This window comes from Myiozetetes cayanensis, unplaced genomic scaffold (genome assembly GCF_022539395.1).
Source record: "Myiozetetes cayanensis isolate MyiCay16 unplaced genomic scaffold, myiCay2020 scf10, whole genome shotgun sequence".
NCBI lineage: Eukaryota > Metazoa > Chordata > Aves > Passeriformes > Tyrannidae > Myiozetetes > Myiozetetes cayanensis.
In genome coordinates, this window is record NW_026086605.1 from 34304538 (window position 1) to 34330788 (window position 26251).

The following is a 26251-nucleotide window of genomic DNA, read 5'->3' on the forward strand; positions in this document are numbered from 1 at the left end:
CCACTGTGAGCAGTTGTAGCCACTTTGCCTTGCTGAGGATGTTTGGAGAGGAACGGGGTGGGAGAGTGCAGAGAGGGAAATAGCCACGTAGACCGCTTGTAAAAGAAAAAAAAGAAGACGAAAACACTTGGAATAAAGTTGTACTTGAGTCAGGTTAACAGAGGGGTCAGAGATGGTATTACCTAAAGGAATGCTGTCATTTTAGGGGTAGGATGGATGAATAAAAAAAATTATCTGAAAGTATTGTTTTGGCACGTCAGGAAGTTCTGGTGATCTCTGTATAACCAGGAGCTGTTACAAACGTAGCCATGGAGCTTTCCTGTCCTGGAAAGCACCTGGATCAGGATCAGTCCTGCTGCTCAGCAGGGTTGTTTGGTGGATGATCCCCTTCCTGTCCCCCTGGGTCTCAGAGCATTCACTGTAACACCCTCCCAGCTCAAACAAAGTGAACCTGGCAGCATCCCTTTAAAATGTGTATATTCAGCTCTTTCTGCTCTCCTCTCACTTCATTTATATTGTTTTTCCTGCCTGTTGGGGTTAAGGCCCCTTTTCCTCTTTTCTTTCTCCTTCTCTCTTAATTGCCTGTTAAATAATTTAAATATTTAGGACTAAAGGGCTTCAATTATCCATTAATTTACATTAGTAATTTATATATCAGGCTGAATGGACACACTGTTAGTGTAATGGGTCCCTGTGGACAGGCAGAAGCGGAGCTGCAGTGTGTTTTCCTGGAAGCGTGGATGTTTCCTTACACCTCCCAGCCTGGATGTCAAGTGTGTGGAAGGGACCCCACTGCCCACACTCCTGTGGGGACAGGCTGCTGTGGGGTCTGGGGTCCTGTCTCCTTAGCAGAGGGTTGCCTGGGTTTTAAAGCAGCATTTTTTATTTCTTTTCTTTTTGCATTTTGAGCTGTGCTTGCAGGACGTTGAACCTGCCACATGTTGCTGGACATCACGGAATGGTTTGGGTTGGAAGGGACCTTAAGGTTCATCTTGTTCCACCCTCTGCCACGGGCAGGGACACCTTCCACTAGCCCAGGTTGCTCCAAGCCCCATCCAACCTGGCCTTGGACACTTCGAGGGATGGGGCAGCCACAGTTTCTCTGGGCAACCTGTGCCAGGGCCTCTCCATCCTCACAGGGAAGAATTCCTTCCCAATATCCCATCTAACCCTGCCCTCTGGCAGTGAGAAGCCATTCCCCCTTGTCCTGTCCCTCCAGGCCGTTGTCCCCAATCCCTCTCCAGCTCTCTTGGAGCCCTTTTAGGCACTGGAAGGGTTTCTAAGGTCTCCCATGAGCCTTCTTTTCTCCAGGCTGAACAATCCCTGCTCTCCCAGCCTGTCTCCATAGGAGACATATCCTTTAGCGAGGACAGGATTAATTAAGGAGGCTCAGTGCAGGACCTCAGGGACTTTCTGAGGCTAAACCCCTCAGCACAGCCAGCCGTGGGTGCTTTGGGGTTGCAAGGGAGCAGCTCCAGGCTGGTGCATGGCTGGTGCTTAGCCTTAGAGACCAGTGTCCCCTGGGCAGTGACAGCTCTTCCCTCCTGCCCCCCTGCCCAGGATGGGGATGGGACAATACCTATTTTCTGCATTCAGATAGAGGGTTTGGGGAGCATTTGAGGGGGTTCAGGTGCTTGTACATGTTTATTTGGACCCAGCCCAACCGCCCCCAGCCCCGGTCTAGCTGGCAGCTGTGGTGGCAGCTCCCGGTGCTGTGGCATTGCCGGTGGCTGGTCCATCCAGGAAGCCTCAGGATCCATCCCTGCTGCGGCAGGAGGATCCAGACTCCCCGCTGCCGGGCAGGAGCTGGGGGGGGGCCGTTCACTGATTGGGCTCCAGGGAAGAGTAAATTGGAGCCAAGTTCCGTTGCTGTGGCACGGGGGAGGGATGCAGGAGCGTGCCCTGCCCCGGGGGGAGGCTGCCCCGTGGTGCTGGACGTGGGGAGCTGCGCCAACCCTGCTGCCCTCCCGGAGCAGAGGTCACCTAATGACTCTGATTACCCGCAGCACGGCCGTAGTTAAAGCAATTAGTGCAGATCGCTTATGGAAATGCAGCCGCTGGGGCGCAGAGAGGAGAAAAGGACGAGGCTGGGGGGCACCGTGATTTTTTTTTTTTCCCCTGCTTTTTCCGTGACGTTCAGTATGCGTGATCCTTTGCCCCTGCTCCCCTGAGACCCTTCTGGATCACCTCTGGTCCCTCTCTCTGCTGTACATCCCTCGGAGATGCCTCTGAAGCCGTTTCACTGCTCTGCCGTGGATGTCCTGCATCCACCCAAGCCGTGCTCCACCTGGGAGGTCGTGTTTGTCACCATAACGACCCTGGATTCAGCATCCCAAACTTTATTTAACTCGGCAGTCTTGCGTGTGTTTTAGGGCAGTGTTTTATCCACACCTTGGGGTCTTGTATCACCAAGGGAGGGATGAGGAAGGTGAGGGAGGGAGCGTTGATTTGCGTGTCCGTGTATCCGATGTGTTGCAGCATCAGTTGGGATGCTTCCAGGTGGAGTCCCACCTACACAGAGTGGCACAGACCCCCCAAAATTGGGGCATTTCCAGCCCTGGAACCTCCAGCACCAAGCGGTACCCCCACTGAGAAGGGAAGGATGCTCCCAGGTAGGAGGTTGGCCCACCTGGGAGCGAGGGTTTGGTCCCTGAGGCAGAACAGGAGTGTGTGTGCCAGAGGACAAAGGGAGGAAAGAGAAGCTCATTGCTGTGGGAACAGGGGCTGTGTCCAGAGAAGAAAAGGTGGAAATTCCCGGTGGTGAGAAAGGAAGAAACTGGTCCCCTGGTATTGAAGTGCCAGGGAGGGGAGGAGGGTGCCAAAACAACGCTAGGAAGCTCCTGAGGGCTTCCCAGCTCGATGGAAATGGGAGCGTGAGGGGAAAAGGCTTTGTTTTTTGTAGGGGTTTCCTTCCGTTGGAGCGTGGGGTGTTTCTGCTCCCACTCTGGATGGTGAGGCAGCCACCCCCCAGAAAAACCCCAAAACCTCCCGGCTTGAATCAAATCCCAGGTTTTTTTCCTCTCTGTAAAAGCAGGTGAGAGAGAGGTTCTGGGAGCCCAGCTGTCTGTGGGGTTTAGAGGGAAAGGAGTAAAACTAATCAAGGTAATTGCTAAAATCCTTTTGCAATCATCTGGAGACCTCCCTCTGTGCCACGATGTCCCCATGCCCAGGCCCTGGTCTGGGGACCTGCTCTCCATCCTACCTGCTCTTGGCTTCAGGGATTAAATCCTAACAGGGAAGAGAGAATGGGGAAGCCTTGTCCTCTAAGCAAGTCTCGCTGATTGTTTGGGGGTTTATTCTTTAATGGGGATATTGCTGAAAGTGGGGGGAGAGAAAAATCTTAATATTTGACGTTCAGCATCAGCAGGGATTATTTTTTTTCTCTTAAATCTTTTTCTATCCCTGTTCTCCCTCTCCCCCCTTTTTTTCCCTTCTGTTTGTCCTCTCAGCAAAAGGAGAAGGGAAGAAAAGGGCAGAGAAAGGACAATGAAAAGCAAAATATTACCAGCTTCCATTTGTGGTGGTTGTTTTTTTTTTTTTAATGTTGGTTGGTTTGTTTTTTTTATCGTAGCAACAAATCTGAAAGATTAAGAGCAACTTTAAAGACTGTTTAATAAAGGGACCTTAATCAGCCGCTCTTGTGATGTTCCTCCCCCAGCTGAATTAATGGGGAATTCGGGGCACGGAGTGGACCTTTCCTTTTGTTGTTTTTTTTATGTTTTTTTTTTTTTTTAATGATTAAATAATAACGCGAAGATTAAAATGATTTCAAATCAGCATTGCCCCGAGCACCTTCCCCTGCGGAATTGGAATGTCTGGCAGGGTGGGAGGTGACCCCTGGCTGCCTGGTCTGGGTGCCTGGCACAGGGGAGCGGGTGCTGCGGGTCCTGGGGAGCGGGTGCCGCTCCCAGCCCACGCCTGCCGAGCGAGCGGCGGGAGAACAGTGGGAAAAGCGTCGGGAAAAAGTAGGGCAGCATCTGGCGAGGGGCCTGCGGAGAGGCTGGCTGGAGGCGGCGGGAGCATCCTTCCAGCCGGCTTTGGCTTCCCAGGGCTGGCGGGAGGAGAGAGTGGGTGAGAAAAAGACAAAAACGACGGGAAGAAAAAAAAAAACACAAAAAAACAAGAGGCAAAAAACCCCACAAAAAACCAGACACAAAAATCCCCAGCTTTCTCTTCCTTTCTTCCTTTTTTTGCAAAGAAGGTCCCTTCTTTGCAGCCAGCTGCCTGAACTTTTTGCTTTGCCTCGCTGGGCTCGTGCCGTCGCATCGGCTTCCTCGGGGTGGGACACGACACAGCCGCCCCCTCTGGATTTTGGGACACAAGTGCCACCACCCAGGACACCAAACCTTGTGAGCCACTTTTAGAGAGCCTGGTTGGGTTGTATTCCCCCCTCCCTGGAATGTTTGGCATCGGGATGCTCAGAGGGTGAAAGCCGCTGCCCTCCAGCTCATGGTCTGGTGGGATGTGCGTGTTCAGGGAGGGGTGCTCAGGCATCAGATGATGCCTGTTGGGCAGCAGAGCATCCTTCTCTTCCCAAGGAGCAGTGGGTAGTTCCCAGCCCTGCTCGCTGCTGGTTTAAAGTCACTTTTCATGCCCAAAGCCAAGGCGGTCGCCTCTGGATTGGCACGTTCAGGGAAAAAGAACCCCCAGCTGAAAGTTGCCCTCTTGGGAGGAATGCTGGGGAATTTACATTTTGAAATATGTGCGTGATTTGGGTGAAGGGAAATCACTCTCTCTCTCTCTGCAAAACCAGTAACTTCCCTTCACATGGAGGTAGCATTTTAAAACTGCACCGCTCATTTGAACAGGAGACCCTTCTTTTCCTTCTCTTTTATTTTTTGTTTTCCAAGGAGAGATCCCATCTTGCACTCGGGTTACTGCACTTTGAAAGATAATTAATAATTCCTCGGACTTTCTGGCGTTAACCAGGGCAACAAGTCCCTGTTTGTTCCTTGTTTTCTTTTCCCTTCTCTCCTTTCTTGTTGAAATTATTATTCTTTTCACAACAGAAACCCAGCACACGCCGTACATGTGAATAAACAGCACGTTACCACATTCTCCGCTGCTGGCTCTTTTCTTTTATGAGCCAAAGCAAATAAATAAAAAAAGTTCATATAATTATTATGTCCATTAAAAATAATGTTGTAGCTCAGTAAATAGAACAAACCCTACAAGAGGACCGTGACAATGGAATTAAAATAGCACAAAGGGAAGTGTCTGTGCCTGTAACAAGAGCCAGCGCTAGATGAAATTTGGAGATAGTTTTCCAACATAACTGCTTCCCTGAAGGGAATGTATAAAACAGCACAAAAGGAGCGAGCACAATAGAGTGTAACAGGGATTTGCTACATAATTCCTCCTCCTTTTTTTTTCTACCTCTCTTTCTTTTTTTCTTTTTAATTCACTCTCTTTTCCGTGGGTATTTGCAGGGACCTGCGCAGCTCAGAGCTCTGCTCCGTTAAAACCAGAAATAAGGAACAATTTACTCCCATCTGCCTGCGCCGTGTTATAAATCCATATAATGAAAAATGAAGAGGTTTGTACCATAAGGGATCTCAGCTGTTTACACTTCTCAGGAGGCTTCGTCTTTGATTATAATAATCATAAAGATAAACAAAAGAGTAGTGGCTCCATAAATACTCCGGCGTAATGCATAATCAACAAGATGAATCTCTTCTCTCCCCAACTCCCAGCAAGGGAAGTTGCTGCCAGAGCCTGGGTGTTTCTCCTTTTTGGGGGTTGGGGATGGATGGGATTTGGGTTGGACCCTCTTAGTCACGGCTGGCAGGGGCACAGAGACGCTGCTGTGAGATGGGCAGGGGTGCTGAGTTGGGGTGAGCCCAAGGATGCTGCCATGGGATGTTCAGAGATGCTGCGGTTGGATGTGAGGGCACCCTGCCTTATTTTACCTCTCAGGCTGCTTTGCAAAAACCTGACCTGAGAATTTAGCTAAAAAGTTGATTTATTTGTATGCTTTTATCTATAAGGCCCTTGCATGCAGAAACATCCTCGGTGCTGCTCAGCTGCTCCTTCCCAGCCTTTTCTCAGCACGGACTTTGCTTGCTTTATTTTGTTCCCCCCTCCCCATCCCGTCCTGGTTGAATAAAGGTGTGCAGCGAGGGAGGCCGGCTGCAGGCTTTTCCTTTGGCCTGCAAAGGAAAGGAGAGGAGGAATCTGCTTATTTTTTTTTCCAAGGGTGTAATTAGGGCTGGCTGGGTGCACCCCCTCATTACCCAGGCTGGGGAGGAATGCTCTCTAATTATAAAGCCTGCCTGTCTCCGGGTGGGAGGGAGTGCTAACCCACTGGGAAATGCCTGTCTGTCCTGCTGTCCGTCTGTCCCGAGCTGGGTGGGCTCTGGGAGGAGCTGGAGGTGATGGAGTGAAGGAATGGCACTTTCCTGATGCCAGATTTGGTAGGAAGGGGATGCAAAGGGACTGTGAAGCTCCTGGCAGAGGGCAGCCACTGGAGGAAAAGGAGCTGGTTTGTCAGGCAGAGGTGCTTGGGGGGAAAGGTTAAAGTGGCTCTTTCCAGGTTTAGTTATTAATAAAAGATTGGTGAGAATGGAGAGGCCAAATGCAGCCCACACAGCCAGGCTTCCAGGTGCTTTCCCGGCTGGTGGGTGCAGGAGGGGACAGGCTCCACTTTTTGGGGGCCAGAGGGGTAGAACAGACCCCAGCACAGCCCTGAACACGGCAGCACACCAGGGGCTGGGTTTCTGTGTTCCAGCCTTTGCTGAGTTACCACGTTTGGGGGAGGTGTCAGGTGCCACAGGGATGGTCACCCCACAAGCATGTCTCCCCCATGGCATTTTGACCTCAAAATCCAACCTTGCACCAGACTGGAGATGAGATAGAATCATACAATGGTTTGGGTTAGAAGGGACCTTAAGGATCATCTCATTCCCTGGGCAGGGACACCTTCCACTGTCCCAGGTTGCTCCAAGCCCTGTCCAACCTGTCCTTGGACACTTCCAGGGATGGGGCAGCCACAGCTTCTCTGAGCAACCTGTGCCAGGGCCTCACAGGGAAGGATTGCTTCCATAAATCTAACCTAAATTTCTCCTCTGTCAGTGTGAGCCCAAATGAACACTAAGTGCAGGTACCACTGGTTTTCCTTGCTCCTCCCGAAGGTTCCATGCTCAGTTTTTTGGCCTCTCTTGGGTCTATCCCATCCCGTCCCCTCAGTCCCTCCGAGGAGGGAGAGGTTAATGAGCCACGCTGAGTTAATGAGGCCGGGGGTTACATCAGCCAGCTCAGCCCTTGGGGACCTGTTACATTCCCTGCATCTCACTTTCATCAGCACATCCCAGCTTGTGCCTGAGCCCGCTTTGAGCAATCCCAGGGTTTTGAAGGCACAGGATTTTGTGGGCTCTGTGCAAGGAGGCAGCAGGGAGAGAGTTTGATGTGAGTGGCTTCAAATCTTCCAAACCCATCCTCAATGACACTCTTTGTTTTGGAGGGGGTCCTCCTTTCTCCCTGCTGTGGCTCCAATGGAAGGCATCCCTGGAGAAGGGGCAGTGGGCTTGGCATGGCACTGTTCCACCTCATGGAGACTTTGCCTTTGGAGATGCCCCTTGATGTTGCTGTCACCTCCTCAGCGATGGGGCATCATGTTGGGTGACCACACATGTGTGGGAGGCTGAATTTGGGATGCTCAGGGAAGAGAGATGATGTCTGGGGGAGGAAGGATGCTCAGAGTGCTTTTAGGATGAAAAGCTTGGCTGTGTGTTAATGCTGGACACAAAATTGTACTGAGAGGACAGTCTGTGATGGAAAGCCCATGGGAAAAGGGCAGGCCTGGAGTGGTGATTCTGGCTCCCTGAGAGAGCTGAGAGATGGACTGGAATGTGGTAGGAAGCCTTTGCATCCCTCCAGGGCTTGCAGTGGGGATGCCCTCAGTGGGGCAGGCATTCTGGGGTGGGAGTGAGCCACGCCGTGGCTCCAGCGTGGGAATCTGCTGGAGCATAAGTGGCAACAGCACTAATCCCTAAATGAGTCTGTTCAGAGGTTGTCCCTGAAGGCCACAGGAGGGGGAATCTGAGGAGGGGGGGAGTCCCACTCCAGCCTTTCAGACACCTCCTTGAGCCAAGCCCATGGCCAGAGCATCCCCTCCATCTCGGTCTCTGGAGCCAGAGCCATTCCCATCCCTGCTGGGGGATTGGGAAGGGGGATTGGGAAGTCAGATGACTCTCCTCCTGTGGTGCTGGAGATAAGCTGCCATATATTTTTTTTTCATTTCTACAGGAGGATTTTAACCCACCTGGCAGGTTTAACCATTGCCTCCCAGGCCTTCCCAGGAAACAGCGCTTGCCCTGAGGCGGGTGGGAATGGGGGGAGGTGGAGACAGAAGGGGTTAAGTGTCCACTGCCACTGAGATTTAGCTGGAGAAACCCAGCCGGAGAACCCAGGCATCCCAGCTTAATCCTTACATCCTTACATCGCATCCCTGCCGGCCTGGTACGGGGGAGGGAGGGATGGTGGCTGTGGGTGATGGGCAGCCACTAATGCTCCTGTAATCTTCCAAATATTTGGAGGGATAACAATTGCAGGAGAGAGGATTTTAACGCTTTCCTGTGGAGGTTTGCTCAGGCCGTTGCTGCAAAGGGAATTGCTTTCCAAGGGGAATTGCTTTTCGGGCTTGCCATCCCCTGTGCCGAGGTTTGGGGTGATGGAGGGAGGGTGAGGCTGGATTCCCGGCTCCAGAGCTGCTCCCTGTGGAGGGGGTGGGTGGGTTGCTTGGGATCTTCGATCTTCCACCGAGTTGCAAGCACTGGCTGCAAACATCTGCAGATCACCCCCCAGGGAACAGATGCTGCGGATAATCCAGCTCACCCCCGGCGGATTAAAATGTGTGATGAGGGATGGGGAGAGGAAAGAAGTCCTCGGTGCCTATTCCCCTCCTCCTCCCTTTCCCGCCTCGCTGCTCCCAACACCCTCATCCTCCAGGCCTCAGGGGTTTGGTCCCACAGGTGGAGGTGGCCCCCACCTTGCCTTTTCCCCTCCAAAAATCCATCTCGAGTACTGAAGGCTCCACATCCGGCCCGTAACACCGTGTGAGACTGTGGGATGGTGACAGCCTGGGACTTCCAAAAAAAAAAAAAAACAACCCAACAAACTAAAACCCAAAGGAGAGCTGGGAAGCAGGCACCCACCTCCAGTGGGAAGGAGGGAAGCCAGCAGATGGGAACCCCCTGTAGACGTCTGCCAGGGAGACGATGATCGCAGTCAGCGGAGCACGCGCGAGCTCAAATATTTATTAGTTTGTCACTGCTGGGAGTTTTATTGCTTGTCTGATTGCGGGGCTGGAAATCCCGGCTGTGCAGGGCTCCTCTCCTGCTTTCCCCTGCAAAAGCACCTCCTGTGCGTGCTGCTCCTGTGGTCGGTGGGCCGAAGTGCCACCTCGGGTGGCCAGAGCACAGGTGGCCTCTGTGGAGGTGAGGGGTTGCACCACCGGGAAAGTGCTTTTATTTTTGAGGTGTTTTGCAGTTGGTGCAGGATAGTCAGGGCAGGAAAAGAGCAGCAGTTGTTCCTCCACATGGCACAAGCAGCCGTGTTTCCCCCCCCCACCCCACCGACTGTATGTGGAATTTTTGGGGACCCCCCCCGTGCGTGTTAGCCGAGAGAGAGGTTTCCCATGCGGCGGGTGGCCGGGCGTGGGGAAGGGGGATGAAAGGCTGGCTTGATGGCTTATGATAAATGTGCCCAGCATGGTTCTCCTCCCTTTTCTCATCCAAAGTCCCCGTTGTTCCTATGCCTTAATTCTTCCCCAGCTCGTTTAAATACTAGTGGCCGTATCATCCTGGAGAAAAACGCCCTGCCCAGATGCACATGCTTTTTTATTTTTTTTTCCAGCTGGATTTCTGGATGGAGGAATCATCCTCCCCCTTGATTTGCTCCTGTTCATGAGCCTGAGGGATCTGTAGGGCTGGGACTCCGTGGCATGGACCCAGTTGTGAGTCTGCCACAAAAAAACCATCATCCTTTTCCCCTGTCTCCTGTTAGAGCTGCTTTTTTGGCCCCAGATCTCTCTTGGCCAGAAACAAAAGATCTCTCAGATGTTGTGAGTTCGCAGGATTTAAACTTTTCCAGCAGCCAAGATCCTTTTTGCTTTAAAGGTTCAGGTGTTTTGGGTTCAAACCTTAAATTAAGCAGGTTTTTATAGCCACCAAAAGCAGATGATGGGTCTGGCTGGGGACATCATCCCATTCCATCAACCTCGTCCCCAAAGCCACTGTGCCTCCATGGAAACAACCTTGAGGTGTGGAGCTTGAGATCCACAGCATTTATTTGAGCAGACCCCCCCCTCCTGGAGCAGGGGCTCGGATGGGATCCAGCAGGTTTTTGGTACCACTGGGGGTGTTTCAGCCCCAAACCCTGTGCTGGGGGGCCAAGGTGGCTCCCACCACGGCCTGGAGCATCACTCATCCCACCGCAGATGATCACGGGTGAGTCACAAACCCGGCATTTTCATCCCCATCCAGCCGTGACTCATCCCCTCCCCGCTCCCAGATCCTCTTGGGTGACCTGAAGTCTTGTTGAGCGTCACCAAAGTGGTGCTGGGGTGGAAGGAAACATGCCTTTGGTGTTGACTGCTGGAGGAGGAAGGAGGAGGACCTCTCCTTGCCCATGGTTTGGGATCAGGGACGTGCACTTCGGGGTGTCACCTCCATAGGGGAAGGTCCTTCTGAAAATTGGCTTCCTTAGGGACACTGACGCTTTGTGGGTCATTCTTACTAAACAAAACCCAGGAGCCACCCCTTCCCTGGGGATGGGTGGCCAGCAAAGCCCCCAGGTGGATTTTTGGAGGGTGTCTGTGCCCTTTCCCAGCTGCGAAGATCAGGTGTGGCTTTGCAGGCTGCATGGCACAGGGAGCATCACTTCAGGGAGGTTTTCACACGAGCCCAGGAGTGAAGTTTTGTTGGCTGCCTCTGTTGCCAGTTAGATTATCTCCTGCCAGCCCTCTTTGCCAGGGAATTTAGATTTGTGGCATCGAAGCGGTTTTTGAAATAAAAAACCAGCGAACGACCAACAAAACAACAACTGAGCGGATGAAAAATTGAGTAGTAACTTTAAAAAAGGAATAAGAATAAAAATAAAGGATATTTGCTGGTGGGACACAGGCAAGAGGCTGCTCAGCAGGAGAGGGGGAGCAGGACCGGGGGCCTGAGGTGGGCACGGGGGGCAGTGTGGGACTGCTCAGGGTGGGGGGCTCACACCTCGGCATTCCCTGTCCCCCTGCCCGCTGCAGGGCCGGGGAAAATCACAGGACTGCAAACGAGATGGGGGAGGAAATAACCAGCAGCAGAGAGGTGGGGAAGAGCCAGCCAGAGAGAGAGAAATTAGCCCGGAGTTTAATTCATTGTTTCCAAAAGAGCAGTTAATGGATTATGACAAATGTCCTACCGCTCTCCCTTAGTGCTGTGTTAAATGGAAATGGAAAGTCAATTTTCCTAAATGGATTTTAAACGACTGACCTCGTGCATTTTTTTTTCCCCTCACTGATTTTTGTTCAGGAGGCAGCTTGGTCATCTTGTTTTCTTGATGCATCTGATTATATATATATATATTATTTTTTTTTCTCTTCTTCATCCTTCTCCTCCTTGCATCTTGGGATTCTGATTCTCTCTGTGCAGCACCGTTCCTTGCCAAGGGTGATGAAGGGAGTGGGCTCCTTTCTTTTCCCTGCCAGCTCTGGAGATGTTATCGTGGGGCTGGGGATATTTACTGTTTTCCTGCACGCTGCAGTGCCTGGAGTTGAGAATCACAGCTCTGGCTGAGGGAAGAGAGGAGGAGGAAAAGCTCATAACTCCTTTGGGTGTAAAGAAAAGCCTTGTGATGTGACCTGACTGCTAGTGAGATTCCCCAGGAACAACAGGTTAAGCAGTGGCATCCCAGTGCACCTCTGTGGATTTTTCTATTAGTCCTGTGATATTTGGGTTCGATCTCAGTGGGTGAAATGGCTGGAAACGGGCTTCCTGCAGATGATGCTCAGCATCAGTCACAGCATCTTCCCAAGCTGCTGCTGGGGATGAGCCACCCTGAGGTTCCCATAATCCTCAGGGATTATGTCCCTGTGCGAGCACTGAGGTGCTCACCTGTTTCCAAGACTTTTCTTGGCCAGGCCTGAGCAGACCTGACCTCTTTTTCTGGTTATTTTTGCATTTAGATGTCTTTTGAAAGCAAAAAAAAAAGCAGGAAGATGGAGGTCCCCAGGTCACTGAGCCCTGGTTCAGGGGTGGGAGAGTGTGAATCCTGGTGGCACCCTTGGGTGATGTTCTCTGGAGGTGGCCAGGCTGGAAGCGATCTCTCACCTGTTGTGGTGATGCTGAAATCTAAGTGTTGACAGGGGCCTGGGATCCCAAGTGCAGCTCCACTGAAGATGTGGATCTCACACTGGATGTCTGAGATTTGTGCTGGGATAGGGTCAGCATTCCCAGCACTGAGCCCTGCCAGCATTTTGCCTGGAACATACCTGTGCATTCCTCAGGGCTGTGAGGAGCAGACCTGGGGTGGGGGACACCAGCCCCTGTGGAGCCTCTCAGTGTCCCCATCAGCATCCCTGGACCTGGGTTTGCTCTGCTTTTTCCCTTGTGGTGTCCTCTAGTGAGATCACCCAGGCTTTGGGCTCAGAGTGTGGGTGAGGGGCTGGTACTTGGGTAAAAACAGGATGAACCCCGCAGCTCTCTGTCTAGTAGGGATTTGGGGATTTGCTTTTCTGGTTTTGAGGGGAGCCTCCAGCCCTCTTTGCTTTTCCAAGCACCCTCAGCACGGTCTGTTGGTGACACCACCGTGTGCAGGGCACTCCTGGGGAAGGACAGGAAGGGCAGGAGATGCACACCTGCTGGGATGGGACTAAGGGCACCTCCCCACCCTCTGGCTCCCCCCCGGCAGGGCTGGAGTACAGCGACGTGCTGCCCGACTCCTTCCCCTCAGCGCCGGCTGAGACCCTCCCTCACTTCCTGCTGGAGCCACAGGACGCCTACATCGTGAAGAACAAGCCCGTGGAGCTCGTGTGCCGCGCCAACCCTGCCACCCAGATCTACTTCAAGTGCAACGGGGAGTGGGTCAACCAGAACGACCACGTCACCAAGGAGAGCCTGGACGAGGTCACCGGTGAGCAAACCCACCCCAGCGTCCCCCTGCCCGCCTCCCCTTCCCCTCTCCTCTTTCCAGGTGCTCCTGCCCTTCTCCCTCATGCACAGCCAACCTTGCTGGTGGCTCTCCTCCAGGCAGAACAACAGCTAGACTTTCCAGAGCGCTGGTGAAGGCAGGATGGTGGTGCTGCGGTCACCATACCCCCTGGAACCCCGGGGAACTCAGCCAGCCAGCCTGCTTGCACGCTCACCCTTCTGCAGGACCCGGGCTTGTTAAATGGGATTTTGAAGGCAGCATGTTTAAATCCGATAAAAAAAAAAAATGGAACAGCTTTCCTGCAAAGTGCCTAATCGACACGTAGGAGTCATTGCCAGGAGGGGTGGCAAAGGCTGGCAGCTTACTCAGGTTCGCAGAGGGATTAGGTGTTTAATGGGTAATGAGAGCAATTGCAGGTAGGATTTTAAATGCCTTTTGATGGCAAATGAGCTTTTCCCTGCCTCAGAGGATAAGTCAGCCTCTCTGGCTGTCTGGAATGGGGTAAGAAGGTGGTTCAGGCATTTTAGGGGGCATCTTATTCCATGGGATTGGGCTCTGCAGAGCTGCTTGGTCCATGCCTTGAAACCTCCTGGCGTGAGAACAAGGTGTGGGGTTGGATATATCACGTGATCAAGTGGATTCGCTAGAATTGGGATGCTTTAGCTCAGCTCCCATCTTTTCTGCACCAGTTTTGGCACCTGTGGTCTGACCAGGGGTGGAGAAAAACAGTCACAGTTCCCATGTAACATCTGTTCCCTGCAAATCCCTGAGCACGTGGCATCTGGAGGGCTTTAAACCAAGGCAGTCCTTTTGAACTGCTGTGGTGTTGGCCTGAGAAGTCAGGCTGGGCTTAGAGGAGAGACTTCATCAGCCTGGAGGAGCCACAAGTACTTTTACAGAATCTATCCTTGTCCCTGTGGTTTTTCCCACAGCCTTGCCCTTCCCTGGCATCTCTCTCTCTCTCTCTCTCTCCATCCTGCACTAGCCGTGAGCCGGTCTGTGCTTGGGCCCATCCCTGAACCTGCTCTGCAAAGGAGGGATCATTTCTTTCCTCTGTGGCTCTTTGAGGCTCTTTCCTCCTGAAGCTGCTTCAGCTACTCCTGGAGTGTTTTTCTTCCAGAGGAAGGATGGTCAGAGATGCCACCTCTGAAGGGCAAAGCTGTCCCCTTGCTTCTCCGGAGGCTGACGGGAGCAGGGGCCGCAGCATTTCTCTTTTCCAGGGTGCATCTCCACCTTCCAGCTCTTGCAGAGGCCAGAGTTGAAACCCTCAGCACTGCAGGGCAGAGTCAGTGCTGGTCAGTGACCGAACAGCCTTTGCTGAGGGGTTTTGAATTTATTTATAACATCTGGCCACACTGGGTTGAGCCAAAGGTCCCTGTGCCCTCTGTATGGCAGTGGAGGATGCTCAGGGGAAGAGCACTGAACCAGGACGAGGAGGCAACGATGCAGACTGCTCTGTCACCCTCCCAGCTTTCTGCCACCCATGATTAGGGACTCCCTGCTCCAGTGGCAGTATCTGAGCAGTGTGGTCCAGCCCTGGGTGAATTCCCCACTTGTTAATTTGTCTGAATGCTGTTAGGACTCCTTTCTCCTCTGGATCATCCCAGCGCCGTACAGCAGGGAGTTTCATAGCCTACTGATGTGCAATGTGGAAAAAACCCACCTATATTTTGTAGACTCATATAATCCCAGAGGGGTTTGGGTTGGAAGAGGCCTTAAAGGTCATCCAGTTCCATCTCCTGCCATGGGCAGACACCTTCCCCTAGAGCAGGTTGCTCCAAGGCCCATCCAACCTGGCCTGGAACACTCCCAGGAAAGGAGTATCCATCTGGGACACCTGTTGCAGGGGAAACTCGTTTGCCTTGGGCCTTCACAACAATCTGGGGAGGAAACAGCGCACACCACCTTCATCCAGGCTTCAAAGATGGTATTGCTGCTAGCAGGGAACAGACCAACAGTACCTTCAGTGTGGAGGTGATGCTGTGCACGTAAAAGCTGCCGGCGTGGGCATCTCTGCCCGGCAGCTTCCCTGAGAAAAAAGGGGCTGGAACCAAAGTGGTTTAACATGCTAAAAAATCTGCATTTGCAGTGCCTGGCCTTAGTCAGGAAAGCTGCTGCAAAGGGCACAGGGCAGAGCTGGGCACAAAGGCACAGCTTAACATGGTTAGTTTTGAAGTGTCCGCGGCTAAAAGCTTGGAAAAAGGGACCTTTAAGAAGGTAAAAAAAAAAAAAAAAAAGGAAAAAAGGAACTTTTAGGATGACGTGTCTTGAATGAGCGTGGCTCAGTAATGCTCTGTCTGCGTCTGATCCAAAACATTTCATGTGGAAGAAAGCAAAAATAGGCCAAGTCAGGGAGGATAATTCAGCTGGGCGAGAAGGGCCGGGCGGGAAGAGCGGCTGGGTTTGGATGCCTGGGAGCCCTTACGTAGTCACTCCTGTGAGCCTTGACCTCAGCCTACAGTTTTGGGTAGTCATTGCTTTCAGGGGGACAGAAATAGGGCATTTGCAGGCTGCTCCCCGCATTTCCAAGGCTGCTCAACTCACCCCGCTGGAGCTTTCCAGGTAGGCAAGATGTGTTTGAGCCATTTCCATCCTGGGTCCTTCTAAAAACCCCAAGTTGCCCAAAAGTGCTTGGCCCAAGTACCTTTTCTTTGGTTTGTTTTGTTGTGGTTTTTTGTGTTGTTTTTTTTTTCTTTCCCCTGAATAGTGACAAAATAAATTGTATTTCCTTGTCAGCTCTTCTGCAGGAAGGTGGCAGAGAGACAGTAATTGCTCCTCACAGCGCTGGGAGCGAGCTGTAACAAAATTACAGCTGGGGAGCGTGCGGCGCTCGATCGCCGTGAAATTGAGGCCTTTTTAAAATAGAAACTGCAAAAAAAAAAAGGGCAGGTATTGCTCAAAATAAGGAAAAGTAAGCACTGAGTCCCTCCTGCCCTTGGTGATGGCCACTGATGCTTCAGCGTTTCCTGAACGTGGTGGTGTCACCTTTGTCACCACACCCCTGCCATGGCCAGGGTGATTGCCTTAAGATCTTCACTATGTCTTGTTATATTTGTATTTAAGTGGCACTGACAGGGAAGGTTTCTCCCTGCAACAAAGCCTGGGGAGGCATCCTTCAAACCCTGGGGGGTGGGAAGTGGTCCAGGCAGGGATCTTGGTGACGTGGGAGAGAGCTGGTGGAGGAGGGGGATGCCTCTAGAAATGGTGGAGGGTTCCTGGTCCTGCTCAGTCAGACTGGTGGGGGGGGACAAAAAGAGACAATTCCACGGGATCCATTGTCCTGGCTGCAAATCCAAGTCATCCTCTGGAGGGAACAGTGTCCCTGATGTGCAGAGGTGCCATCCCCAGATGAGATGCCCCTGTCCCCAACCTCTGCACCTCCACCATCCCTCTCGGGTGCTGCCTCGGGTTCCCCTCCTCCCGGATGCTCCTGCTGAGCTGATGCCGTCCCTCTCTCCCCTTCCAGGGATGCTGGTGCGGGAGGTGCAGATCGAGGTGTCCCGGCAGCAGGTGGAGGAGCTCTTTGGCTTGGAGGATTACTGGTGCCAGTGCGTGGCCTGGAGCTCGGCGGGCACCACCAAGAGCCGCCGCGCCTACGTCCGCATAGCGTGTAAGTGCCCGGGACGCGCCGCGCCTGCTCCCGCGGGGTTGCCCGTCTCCAAAAGCTGGCCCCCTGTTGAAATTGCCTATTGATCGCTCAGGAGTGACCTATCCTTGCTGGGATGGCCCTGGTCTTCGCTCCTCATCCCAGCTCCAGCTTTGCTTCTGAGCGACGCCGTCCCTCCGTGCCTGGGCGAGAGGCCGTGGCGCTACCTGGGTTAATGCCGCAGTGCCCGTCAGCTCAGCTCTTCCCAGTGCTTTATTATCCCTAATAACCCAAGGATAGCACCTTGCACGCTCTGCCTGAATCAGCGGCTCAGTGTCCCCGAAGTCCCTGCTGTCATATGTCACTTCTCTGAGCCGCTGTTTGGGGGTGTCAGCCTGACTAAGGGCGGGTTAATCGGGCCGTTCCCGCCCCAGTTTGCTCGAGTAGCAAATGAGATGGCAAAGCCGTGGGAGAACAGCCAGGATTCCCCAGCCCCAAATGGATTTTTGCTATTAGAGGGCTAATAATCCCACGTGTTATCCAAAACAGAGAGGGCTGATGAATCGGCTGAAGGGTTTAGTCTGAACAGGGAAAATCACGGGATCAGAGAATCATGGGATGGTTTGGGTTAGAAGGGGCCTTAAAACTCATCTCATTCCAACCCCCCCTGCCATGGGCAGGGACACCTTTCACTAGACCAGGCTGCTCAAAGTCACATCCAACCTGGCCTTGAACACATGGTGTTTTTTCAGAGCAGATGAGATAAAGTGAGGGTTTGGGAGCTGCACGAGAGGGCTGGAGCTGTAGCAGAGGATTGCAGCACCATCTAGTGATGCTCCCGCTCCTTCCAAGGCTCTGGAGCAGGACACAGCCATGTCCCCCACATCCTGAGGGGCTCTGCTGGTCATTTCTCTCCTTCCCCAAAACACTGTCCAGCCCCTTTCTGAGCAAGCCTGGCTTTTCCTCTGCAGCCATTCCCCACTGGAGTGCAATGACCACATTTCCAGCAAGTCTGGGAGTGTGGCCTGGCCAGGACCAACTAGGGCAGAGCTGAGCAACAAACCCCCTTAGCCCTGAAATCTGGGAGTTCTCTTCAGCACTGATGTGGGAGCTGAACTGTTGTGCAAATCTCATTTTCCCCCTTCATGAGAAGAGGGTCCTGGAGCAAGGTCCAGAGGGGGAAGGAAATGGGAGGGATGAAGAAACAGTGGTCAGGCTGAGGTTTAGTCCCAAAAGGACATGACAGGATGGGGTATAAGCTTGCAACAACGTGAAGGAGGACAGATACTGTCCTTGAGCACCATGTGCTGCCCAAATCCATCCTGGAAAACATGATTCTCCAGCTCCTTCCTCTCAGGACACGTTTTGCTCTGGCTGTGCTATGCCAGAGGGATTTCCTGACTCGTGGGCGCTTGGTGCTGAGGCGCCCACCAAAGTACTGGAGAATGCCCTGCTCCTGCAGCAGGGCTGGTAACCCCTGGCTTTTCCTTTCCCTCCCAGACCTACGAAAGAACTTTGACCAGGAGCCGCTGGGCAAGGAGGTCCCGCTGGAACAGGAGGTCCTGCTGCAGTGCCGCCCGCCCGAGGGAGTCCCACAGGCTGAGGTGAGCGGCTCCACAGCCTCAAGGAATGCCACCCTGGTGGCTGGGGTGTCCCCTCCCTTCCCAGGGCACGTCCTTGCACGTGGCTGGTGGCCGTGATGGATGGCCTCGTGCCGAGACCCTCAGCTCTCACTGTGCAGCAGAGAGGTTTATTTTGGGCAGTGGATCTGTTACTGTGACATCTAGTAACACATGTAACCTCAGAGCCTGCTCAGAGCACCTCCCTCACCCTTCCTGAGGTGCCCTTAACCCCTTTGAGAGGGAAAATCTTTAGCCCAATGAGTTGGCTGAAGGGGAGCAGTCACCAGTGGGAGCAGAGGGCGGCTGGGAAAGTCAGCATGGATGGGTTTCCCTGCCAAGCTGGTGGAGCTTTCCATGCCCAGAGCTCCGCCAGCCCTTGGGAACTGTGCATTGGTGGTAGCCACATCCTTGGCCCAGACAGCAGTAATGTGCCCCAGACTTTTAAGTTTTTAAGGAGAAATAAATACAGTTAGAGGCAAGGCTGGCCAGTCAGTGGTCGAGGCGCTGAGGACATCGGTGGTCTCAGTAATGGCTCAGTCATCATCCTCACTGACCCCTTCCTTCATTGCCAGGTGGAGTGGCTGAGGAACGAGGACGTCATCGACCCCTCCCAGGACACCAACTTCCTGATCACCATCGACCACAACCTCATCATCAAGCAGGCTCGGCTCCTGGACACCGCTAATTACACCTGCATGGCCAAGAACATCGTGGCCAAGCGCCGGAGCACCACGGCCGCTGTCATCGTCTACGGTACCGGCCCTCGCTCCGGGGAGGGGGCCTTTCCCCCCAGGCCGGGGGAACACGGGCACTTTTCTGGGAGTGGTAGGAGTTAATTAAATTAGTGCATGAAATTAGGGATGTCTGCAGAGCAGGAGCCTCTTGTAGCTTGCACAGCCTGTTAGGGGAGGTTCTGAGGTGTAGGGATGGAGGTTTTTCCAAGCCTTTTCTGTTGGGTAGGAAGGTGGATGGAGGCTGGACCCAGCCGGATTGCTTGGACTCTCAAAGCAGCTGAAAAGCTGCGTTTGGCTGAACTTGGCTACGAAACCAAAGGTCTCCTTGGGTCCAGGCACAAAAATATTTGCCAAGTGGAAAAAGGACTAAAGCTTTGTCCCAAAGGGCTCAACCAAAGGCTTGAGCACCTTGGGCATGAGGTGGGATACACGATAAGGAGTCTTGTGATTTGCTTTTCTTGAGAGGGAGCTGTACGAGGGGGTCACAGATGTAAGGAGCTTAGCTGCCGTCCCTGCTGAACTGGGCTCTGGTGCTAGTGCTGTCCATCTCCTCCTGCAGTGAATGGTGGCTGGTCCACCTGGTCTGAGTGGTCTCCCTGCAACAACCGCTGTGGCCGGGGCTGGCAGAAGCGCACCCGGACCTGCACCAACCCCGCGCCGCTGAACGGCGGCTCCTTCTGCGACGGGCAGCCTTTCCAGAAAATCACCTGCACCACCCTCTGCCCAGGTAAGGCAGGTTCGCAACCTGGCGTGTCCACACGGCCCATGCCCCAGGTGGAATGGCCCAGCTCTGCTCCCAGCGCATCCCAAGGAGTCAGGGGTGCAGGAGACCCAGTCTGGAGTACTGCATCCAGCTCCGGGGTCCCTGGCACAGGAAGGACATTGACCTCTTGGAGCGAGGATGATCAGAGGAAGGGAGCACCTCTCCTGTGAGGAAAGGCTGGGAGAGCTGGGACTGTTCAGCCTGGAAAAGAGGATGCCTTGAGGGGACCTAATTGTGGCCTTCCAGTGCCTGAAGGGGCCAATTGGGAAGATACAGACTATTTAAAAGGGCCTGGAGTGACAGGGCAAGGGGGAATGGCTTCCCACTGACAGAGAGTTGGTTTAGATTAAATATTGGGAAGGAATTCTTGCCTATGAGGGTAGCGAGGCCCTGGCACAGGTTGCCCAGAGAAGCTGTGGCTGCCCCATCCCTGGAAGTGTCCAAGGCCAGGTTGGACAGGGCTTGGAGCAACCTGGGCTAGTGGAAGGTGCCCCTGCCCACGGCAGTGAGTTGGAAAGAGATGATCTTTAATGTCTCTTCCAACCCAAACCGTTCCATGATTCTACCCTATTTTAGTCTCAAAGGGCTGGGGGTGTCTGCAGGGACACAGCTGCCCTCCCCAGATCAGCAGCAGGGCTGGATGCGCTGGGATAACACTCCCCAGGGGAAGCCCCTTTGTGCTGCCGGCACCATCCCAGCGCTGGGGAACGAGCCCATTGGGGCCATGCTGGGGCTTTTACTGACGCTCCCGTGTTGGTTGTCCCGCAGTGGACGGCGCGTGGACGGAGTGGAGCAAGTGGTCAGCGTGCAGCACCGAGTGCACGCACTGGCGCAGCCGCGAGTGCGCCGCCCCGGCCCCCCGCAACGGCGGCAAGGACTGCAGCGGGGGGCTCCTGGACTCCAAAAACTGCACTGACGGGCTCTGCCTGCAGAGTGAGTACCTGGGCAGGCGGGCACAGGCGCAGGGTGCCGCTGGCCGTGCTGCTCCGGCGCTCGGCCGCGCTGTTGCTGGCTGCGCCTCCAAGCCGGCGGAGTGGCACCACTGGCACCTGGGGTGGAACAAGGTGTTTTCAGGCAGGCTTTGTGTCCTTAACAAGGTGTTTTCAGGTAGACTCATCCTCCGGTTCTCACCTGGAGGAAAGAAATACTGGGGATTTTTTTGGTGGGATCTAAATGTCCCAGTGGCATTGAGACGCCTGGCCCCCCTCTAGGTTTGGGGTCTCGGCTGATGTAAGGCTGGTTGTGGTTAGTGGGGGCAGAGCAGAAGGGGTTTCTCAGCCCCACCGTGATAACACCTTGCCCTGGGCTCGTTGCTGGGTAGGAGCTCTGGAGCTGGGTGTTTAGGTGAGCAAAGCAATGATGAAGATAATGGTGCTGCTGTGCTGTGAGTGGGCACGCTGCAGGCAGCCAATGCTGCCACCTGCTGCTGTGTGACACCACTGTCCCCTTTAATGCTGCCATGGCCAGATATTTCCCAAGTCCCGTTAGACAGGGGCACACGTTCCAGGGCCTGGCTGGGCATGGAGATGCCCTTGTCACTGTGCTTCTGCCTGGCTTTTGGCACGCCCCGGGGAACAGTGCTGATCTCCCATGCCCCCAGGCTGGCTTCCCCCCACTTTCTGCTTCATCTCATGCCCATCATCACCTTCACCATTTTTTTTTTTCTAACTTTGTTTTCCTAACAGATAAAAGAGTTCTAAGCGAACCCAAAAGCCACCGTAAGTGCTCATTTCATGGCCATTTTTTTTCCTCTTTGTTTCTTTGGTTTTGCTCTGTTGCATCTTGCGGTTGGGCTCCTCAGCAGCTGGGCAAGGACAGGGTGGGAAGAGGGAGGAACTAAAGCCCGCCCCAAAACTCCTGTGTACTCCTCAGGGTTGGTCTCTGTTAGGATGTGAGGGCTGATCATGAACCTGAGCTGCACAGATCTAATGTTTCTGGGGTCCTTGGTGCTCAGGTGAAGTTGGCATGAGCTGTGGCCAGGTGTCTTCTAAAGGTCTGAGGGCTTCACCTCCATCTCATCCTCTAGCATCGCTCTTGACTTCTTGCTCTTAGAAAACACTCTCCATCCTCCTGCCAGCCTTCCCAGCAGGCCCAGTACGCATCTTCCCCTTCCTGCCTGAGTCGGTGGTAGGGTTTGGGGAGCGCTGGTGGGTCATGGCGGGCATTTCTCGTGCTCCTTTTCTCACCTTCGCTTCTTTAATCCCTCCCAGTGCTGGAGGCCACAGGCGACGTGGCCCTGTACGCCGGGCTGGTGGTGGCCATTTTCGTCTTCATCGTGATCCTCATGGCTGTGGGGGTGGTGGTGTACCGGAGGAGATGCCGGGATTTCGACACGGACATCACGGACTCGTCGGCCGCTCTCACCGGAGGATTCCACCCTGTCAACTTCAAGACCTCCCGGCACGGTGAGAGCCACAGCCGTGTTTTCCTGGGGGACTGTGCTGATTTCTGAGGGCTGAGGGCTCCGTGATGGGGGGGGGGGAATCAGTGCAAAGCTTTGAGCGGCCTGGTCTAGTGGAAGGCGTCCCTGCCCGTGTCAGGGGGGTTGGAACTAAGCAATCCTGAAGGTCCCTTGCAACCCAAACCATTTTAGGATTCTGTGATCTCCTCCCCTCAAGCAGCACTTTCCCAACCTCTTGTTTCCTCGGCCGTCTTCATCCCACCTGTGTTTCCTGCTCCCCCAGACAACCCCCAGCTGCTGCACCCCTCGATGCAGCCGGACCTGACGGCCAGCGCGGGGCTGTACCGCGGCCCCATGTACGCCCTGCAGGACTCCTCCGACAAGATCCCCATGACCAACTCGCCCCTGCTGGACCCCCTGCCCAACCTCAAGATCAAGGTGTACAACTCCTCCACCGCCTCCTCCTCGCCGGGGCTGCACGACGGCACGGACCTGCTGGGGGGAGTCCCCGCCACCGGCACCTACCCGGGGGACGCCGCCAGGGAGGGGCACTTTGGGAACGTGAGGAGCAAAGCCCTGGGCTCCCAGCACCTCCTGGGCTTGCCCCGGGAGCACGGCTACAGCGCCAGCGGCACGTTTGGCTACCTGGGGGGAAGGCTCACCGTGCCAGGCACTGGTAAGCCCCGGGGCTGGGAGGAGGGACTGTTTGGCTGCTGAACGATCAAGGAGTTGCTCTTGTCCCAGAAAACTTGCCTGCTGTGAGCAGCCTCTTGAAGTCCCAAAGCTGGCTCAGGGAAGAAAGGCAGAAAGCCATTCACAAGCCAGGAGTCTCAGGCTGGAAGTCACAGCCTCCTTGGGTTTCACTTGGCCTTTCCCTGCCATTGATCCAGGACCAGCACCTTGCAAAAAGATCCAAAGATTAGGATTTTCATCCTCACGCAGTGGCCTGGTTCATCCCTGCAAGTGGTGTGGCTGTGGGCCATCCCAGAGAAGCTGTGGCTGCCCCATCCCTGGAAGTGTCCAAGGCCAGGCTGGATGGGGCTCTGAGCAACCTCATCTAGTGAAAGGTTTTCCTGCCTGTGGCAATGGGGTTGGAACAAAATGATCTTAAAGGTCCCTTCCAACCCAAAACGTTTCACGATTTTCTTATCTGGAGGTGTTTCTCTCTGGGCTGCCCTAGCTCCCTGCTGTCCTGGTGCTGGGTGTCTGGGGGAAGGGAAGGTGGTTTCTCCCTCTTTTTGTGACTAACAACACCTGTATGTGCTCCACTCCAGGGGTGAGCCTGCTGGTGCCCCACGGGGCCATCCCCCAGGGGAAGTTCTACGAGATGTACCTGGTCCTCAACAAGGCGGAGAGTGCCCTGTAAGTCACCCCCATGCCACCCGCACGTCCCCTCCTTGTTGGCCACCGTGGAGTTCCCCTTCCAACCAGTGTCCCCTCTCCCTCCCCAGCCTGCCCTCCGAGGGCACGCAGACGGTGCTGAGCCCGGCAGTGACCTGTGGACCCACTGGCTTGCTCCTGTGCCGCCCCGTCGTCCTGACCATTCCCCACTGCGCCGACGTCGGCTCCTCGGATTGGATCTACCAGCTGAAAACGCAGTCCCACCAGGGAAACTGGGAGGTAAGGTGGGAACCCAGCCCAGCGGCCACCAGAGACCGTCAGCGTTGAGGGACACAAGCCCTCGGGACCACGGGCTGACCCCCAGCCTTGCTGTCCCATCTGCAGGAAGTTGTGACCCTGGATGAGGAGACCCTCAACACTCCCTGCTACTGCCAGCTGGAAGCCAAGTCCTGCCACATCTTGCTAGACCAGCTGGGCACCTACGTCTTCGTGGGAGAGTCCTACTCCAGGTCAGCCATCAAGAGGCTCCAGCTGGCCATCTTTGCCCCCATGGTTTGCACCTCCCTGGAGTACAGCCTCAAGGTCTACTGCTTGGAGGACACGCCAGATGCTCTGAAGGTAAATATCACCTTCCCAAAGCTGTTTGTGCTGGCAGCAAGATGCTGCCTGGTGCCTCTCCAGTTGGCCTGGCCCCAGGGAGCAGAAAAACTGATGCAACTGCCTGCAAAGTGGCCACAGTGAAATAATAAGGTGTTTACTGCTTTCCCTGTCCTTCCCACCCTCTCCGGAGGAAACAAGGAGGGTGTTGCTCGTCTCCTCTGCTGGAACCCTTCCCTGCAGGCATTCCATGAGAGGCTGGGCTGCCCGTGGGTGGGTTTTCTCTCTGCTGCACAGAAAGCTGTGATTTACCTCAGTTTTCTACAGGTCCTCTTCATTCCTGCATGGATTTGTGTCTCTCCCCTCCTTGGGAGTGTTTTGTGGTATAGACACAATCCAGTGCAGCATGGGAAGCTGGGGTTACGATGCTTTGGCTACCGGGACCACTGGTGTGGGTGGCTGTGTGATCCCCTGTGACCTGTCCTGTGGATCCTGTCAGGATTCTGTGGTGCCTCTGGATGTGGATGCAGGCAGCACCCTGGCTCACACCCAGCCTTTTTCTCCTAAAAGCTGCTGGTGTGATAGTGGGATGGTGTTAAAGACAAATAGGGTGGCACCCTTCAAAGGAGTCCCTGACCTTTGTGTTGGACCTTTGCATTCTCTGAGGAGTACAGAGGCATTTACGGGTGCTCACATTATAAAATTCAAGTTTTAGGTGAGGCTGGTGCATGAGATGAGTTGGCAAGTTCTGTTGGGGTGGCAAAAGCTGCTCTCCATGGCTTGTTGCTGTTGCTGGATCTTCCTGGCAGCTCCTCTCCCGCTCCATGCCTGGCTTTGGGCATGGAGGTGGGCAGAGGAGCAGCCCCTGCCCTTCTCCTGGGTCTCACACTGCCTGTCCCACTGCCCACAGGAGGTGCTGGAGCTGGAGAGGACACTGGGAGGGTACCTGCTGGAGGAGCCCAAGCCCCTGCCCTTCAAGGACAGCTACCATAACCTGCGTCTCTCCATCCACGACATCCCCCACGCCCTGTGGAGGAGCAAGCTGCTGGCCAAGTACCAGGTGAGGGGCTGAGGGGGCCCAGAAGGGCAGCACCATCTTCAGCCAGGCACCACAGGGTTGGGGGTGCCCTGCTTTTTATCTCCAGAGCTGTTTCCCAAAGGGATGGGGGAGGAAAGGGGACTGGTTTTCCGGTCTTCTTGGTGGGATGCTCACTGCGGGGTGCCGCTGTCCCATCTCGTCCCTCGTGGGGTGGCTGGAGGAGGTGGGATCTCCCAGGGGAGCTGCTGGAGCCTTGGCTCAGCCCGTGCTTTGGTGGCCTGCAGGAAATCCCCTTCTATCACATCTGGAGCGGCAGCCAGCGAGCCCTGCACTGCACCTTCACCCTGGAGAGGTACAGCCAGGCCTCCACCGAGCTCACCTGCAAGATCTGCGTCCGGCAGGTGGAAGGGGAAGGGCAGATCTTCCAGCTGCACATCACGCTGGGAGAGGTGAGCGCTGGGGGGGTGGGGGGTGGACGGCGAGGGGACACGCTCGGGTGTTTCAGCCCTGTGCTGCAACATCTCTCCCTGTCCTTCCCCTCCTTGCAGCACTCCAGCTCCTTCGACACCCTCCGCTCCCACCACAGTGGTGCCGCCCCCACCACCCAGGTGGGACCCTACGCCTTCAAAATCCCCCTCTCCATCCGGCAGAAGATCTGCAACAGCCTGGATGCTCCCAGCTCCAGGGGAAATGACTGGAGACTTCTCGCCCAGAAGCTCTCCATGGACCGGTGGGTGTCCCTGTGCTTTGTTTTCCACTGCTGTGCCCCAGGAAGGGGGGACTTCACTCTGTGCTCCTCCCTGTGATGCAGGCAGGCCCTAGTGAGGTTATGTCCAGCTCTGTAGGTACCCCCATAAATATGGATGTAGCTCTGCATAGTTATATCCATCTCTATCCATGGATACAGTTTTAAACTAAAAAAGAAGAGCTTTAAATGAGATATTAGGAATAAATTCTCCCCTGTGAGGGTGGGCAGGCCCTGGCACAGGTTGCCCAGACAAGCTGTGGCTGCCCCATCCCTGGAAGTGTCCAAGGCC

At 54.5% G+C, this 26251-nt stretch overlaps 1 protein-coding gene across 11 annotated transcripts in view; it reads left to right on the plus strand.

Moving 5' to 3' along the window:
- Positions 1 to 26251, plus strand: part of UNC5B (unc-5 netrin receptor B) — an 87410-nt gene that overhangs the window by 57868 nt on the left and 3291 nt on the right. For 10 of the 11 annotated variants that reach the window (XM_050305613.1, XM_050305614.1, XM_050305615.1 and 7 more), the window contains 15 exons: positions 12892 to 13113; positions 16598 to 16741; positions 18218 to 18321; positions 18912 to 19092; positions 19633 to 19800; positions 20605 to 20769; positions 21522 to 21554; positions 22047 to 22241; positions 22521 to 22913; positions 23512 to 23599; positions 23689 to 23857; positions 23963 to 24196; positions 25086 to 25235; positions 25499 to 25663; positions 25763 to 25944. In XM_050305613.1, the coding sequence (XP_050161570.1) occupies positions 12892 to 13113; positions 16598 to 16741; positions 18218 to 18321; positions 18912 to 19092; positions 19633 to 19800; positions 20605 to 20769; positions 21522 to 21554; positions 22047 to 22241; positions 22521 to 22913; positions 23512 to 23599; positions 23689 to 23857; positions 23963 to 24196; positions 25086 to 25235; positions 25499 to 25663; positions 25763 to 25944 (2593 nt within the window). Of the gene's footprint in view, positions 1 to 9913; positions 10446 to 12891; positions 13114 to 16597; positions 16742 to 18217; positions 18322 to 18911; positions 19093 to 19632; positions 19801 to 20604; positions 20770 to 21521; positions 21555 to 22046; positions 22242 to 22520; positions 22914 to 23511; positions 23600 to 23688; positions 23858 to 23962; positions 24197 to 25085; positions 25236 to 25498; positions 25664 to 25762; positions 25945 to 26251 lie in introns of those variants that run through there. The other variant, XM_050305623.1, reaches the window with a different exon arrangement.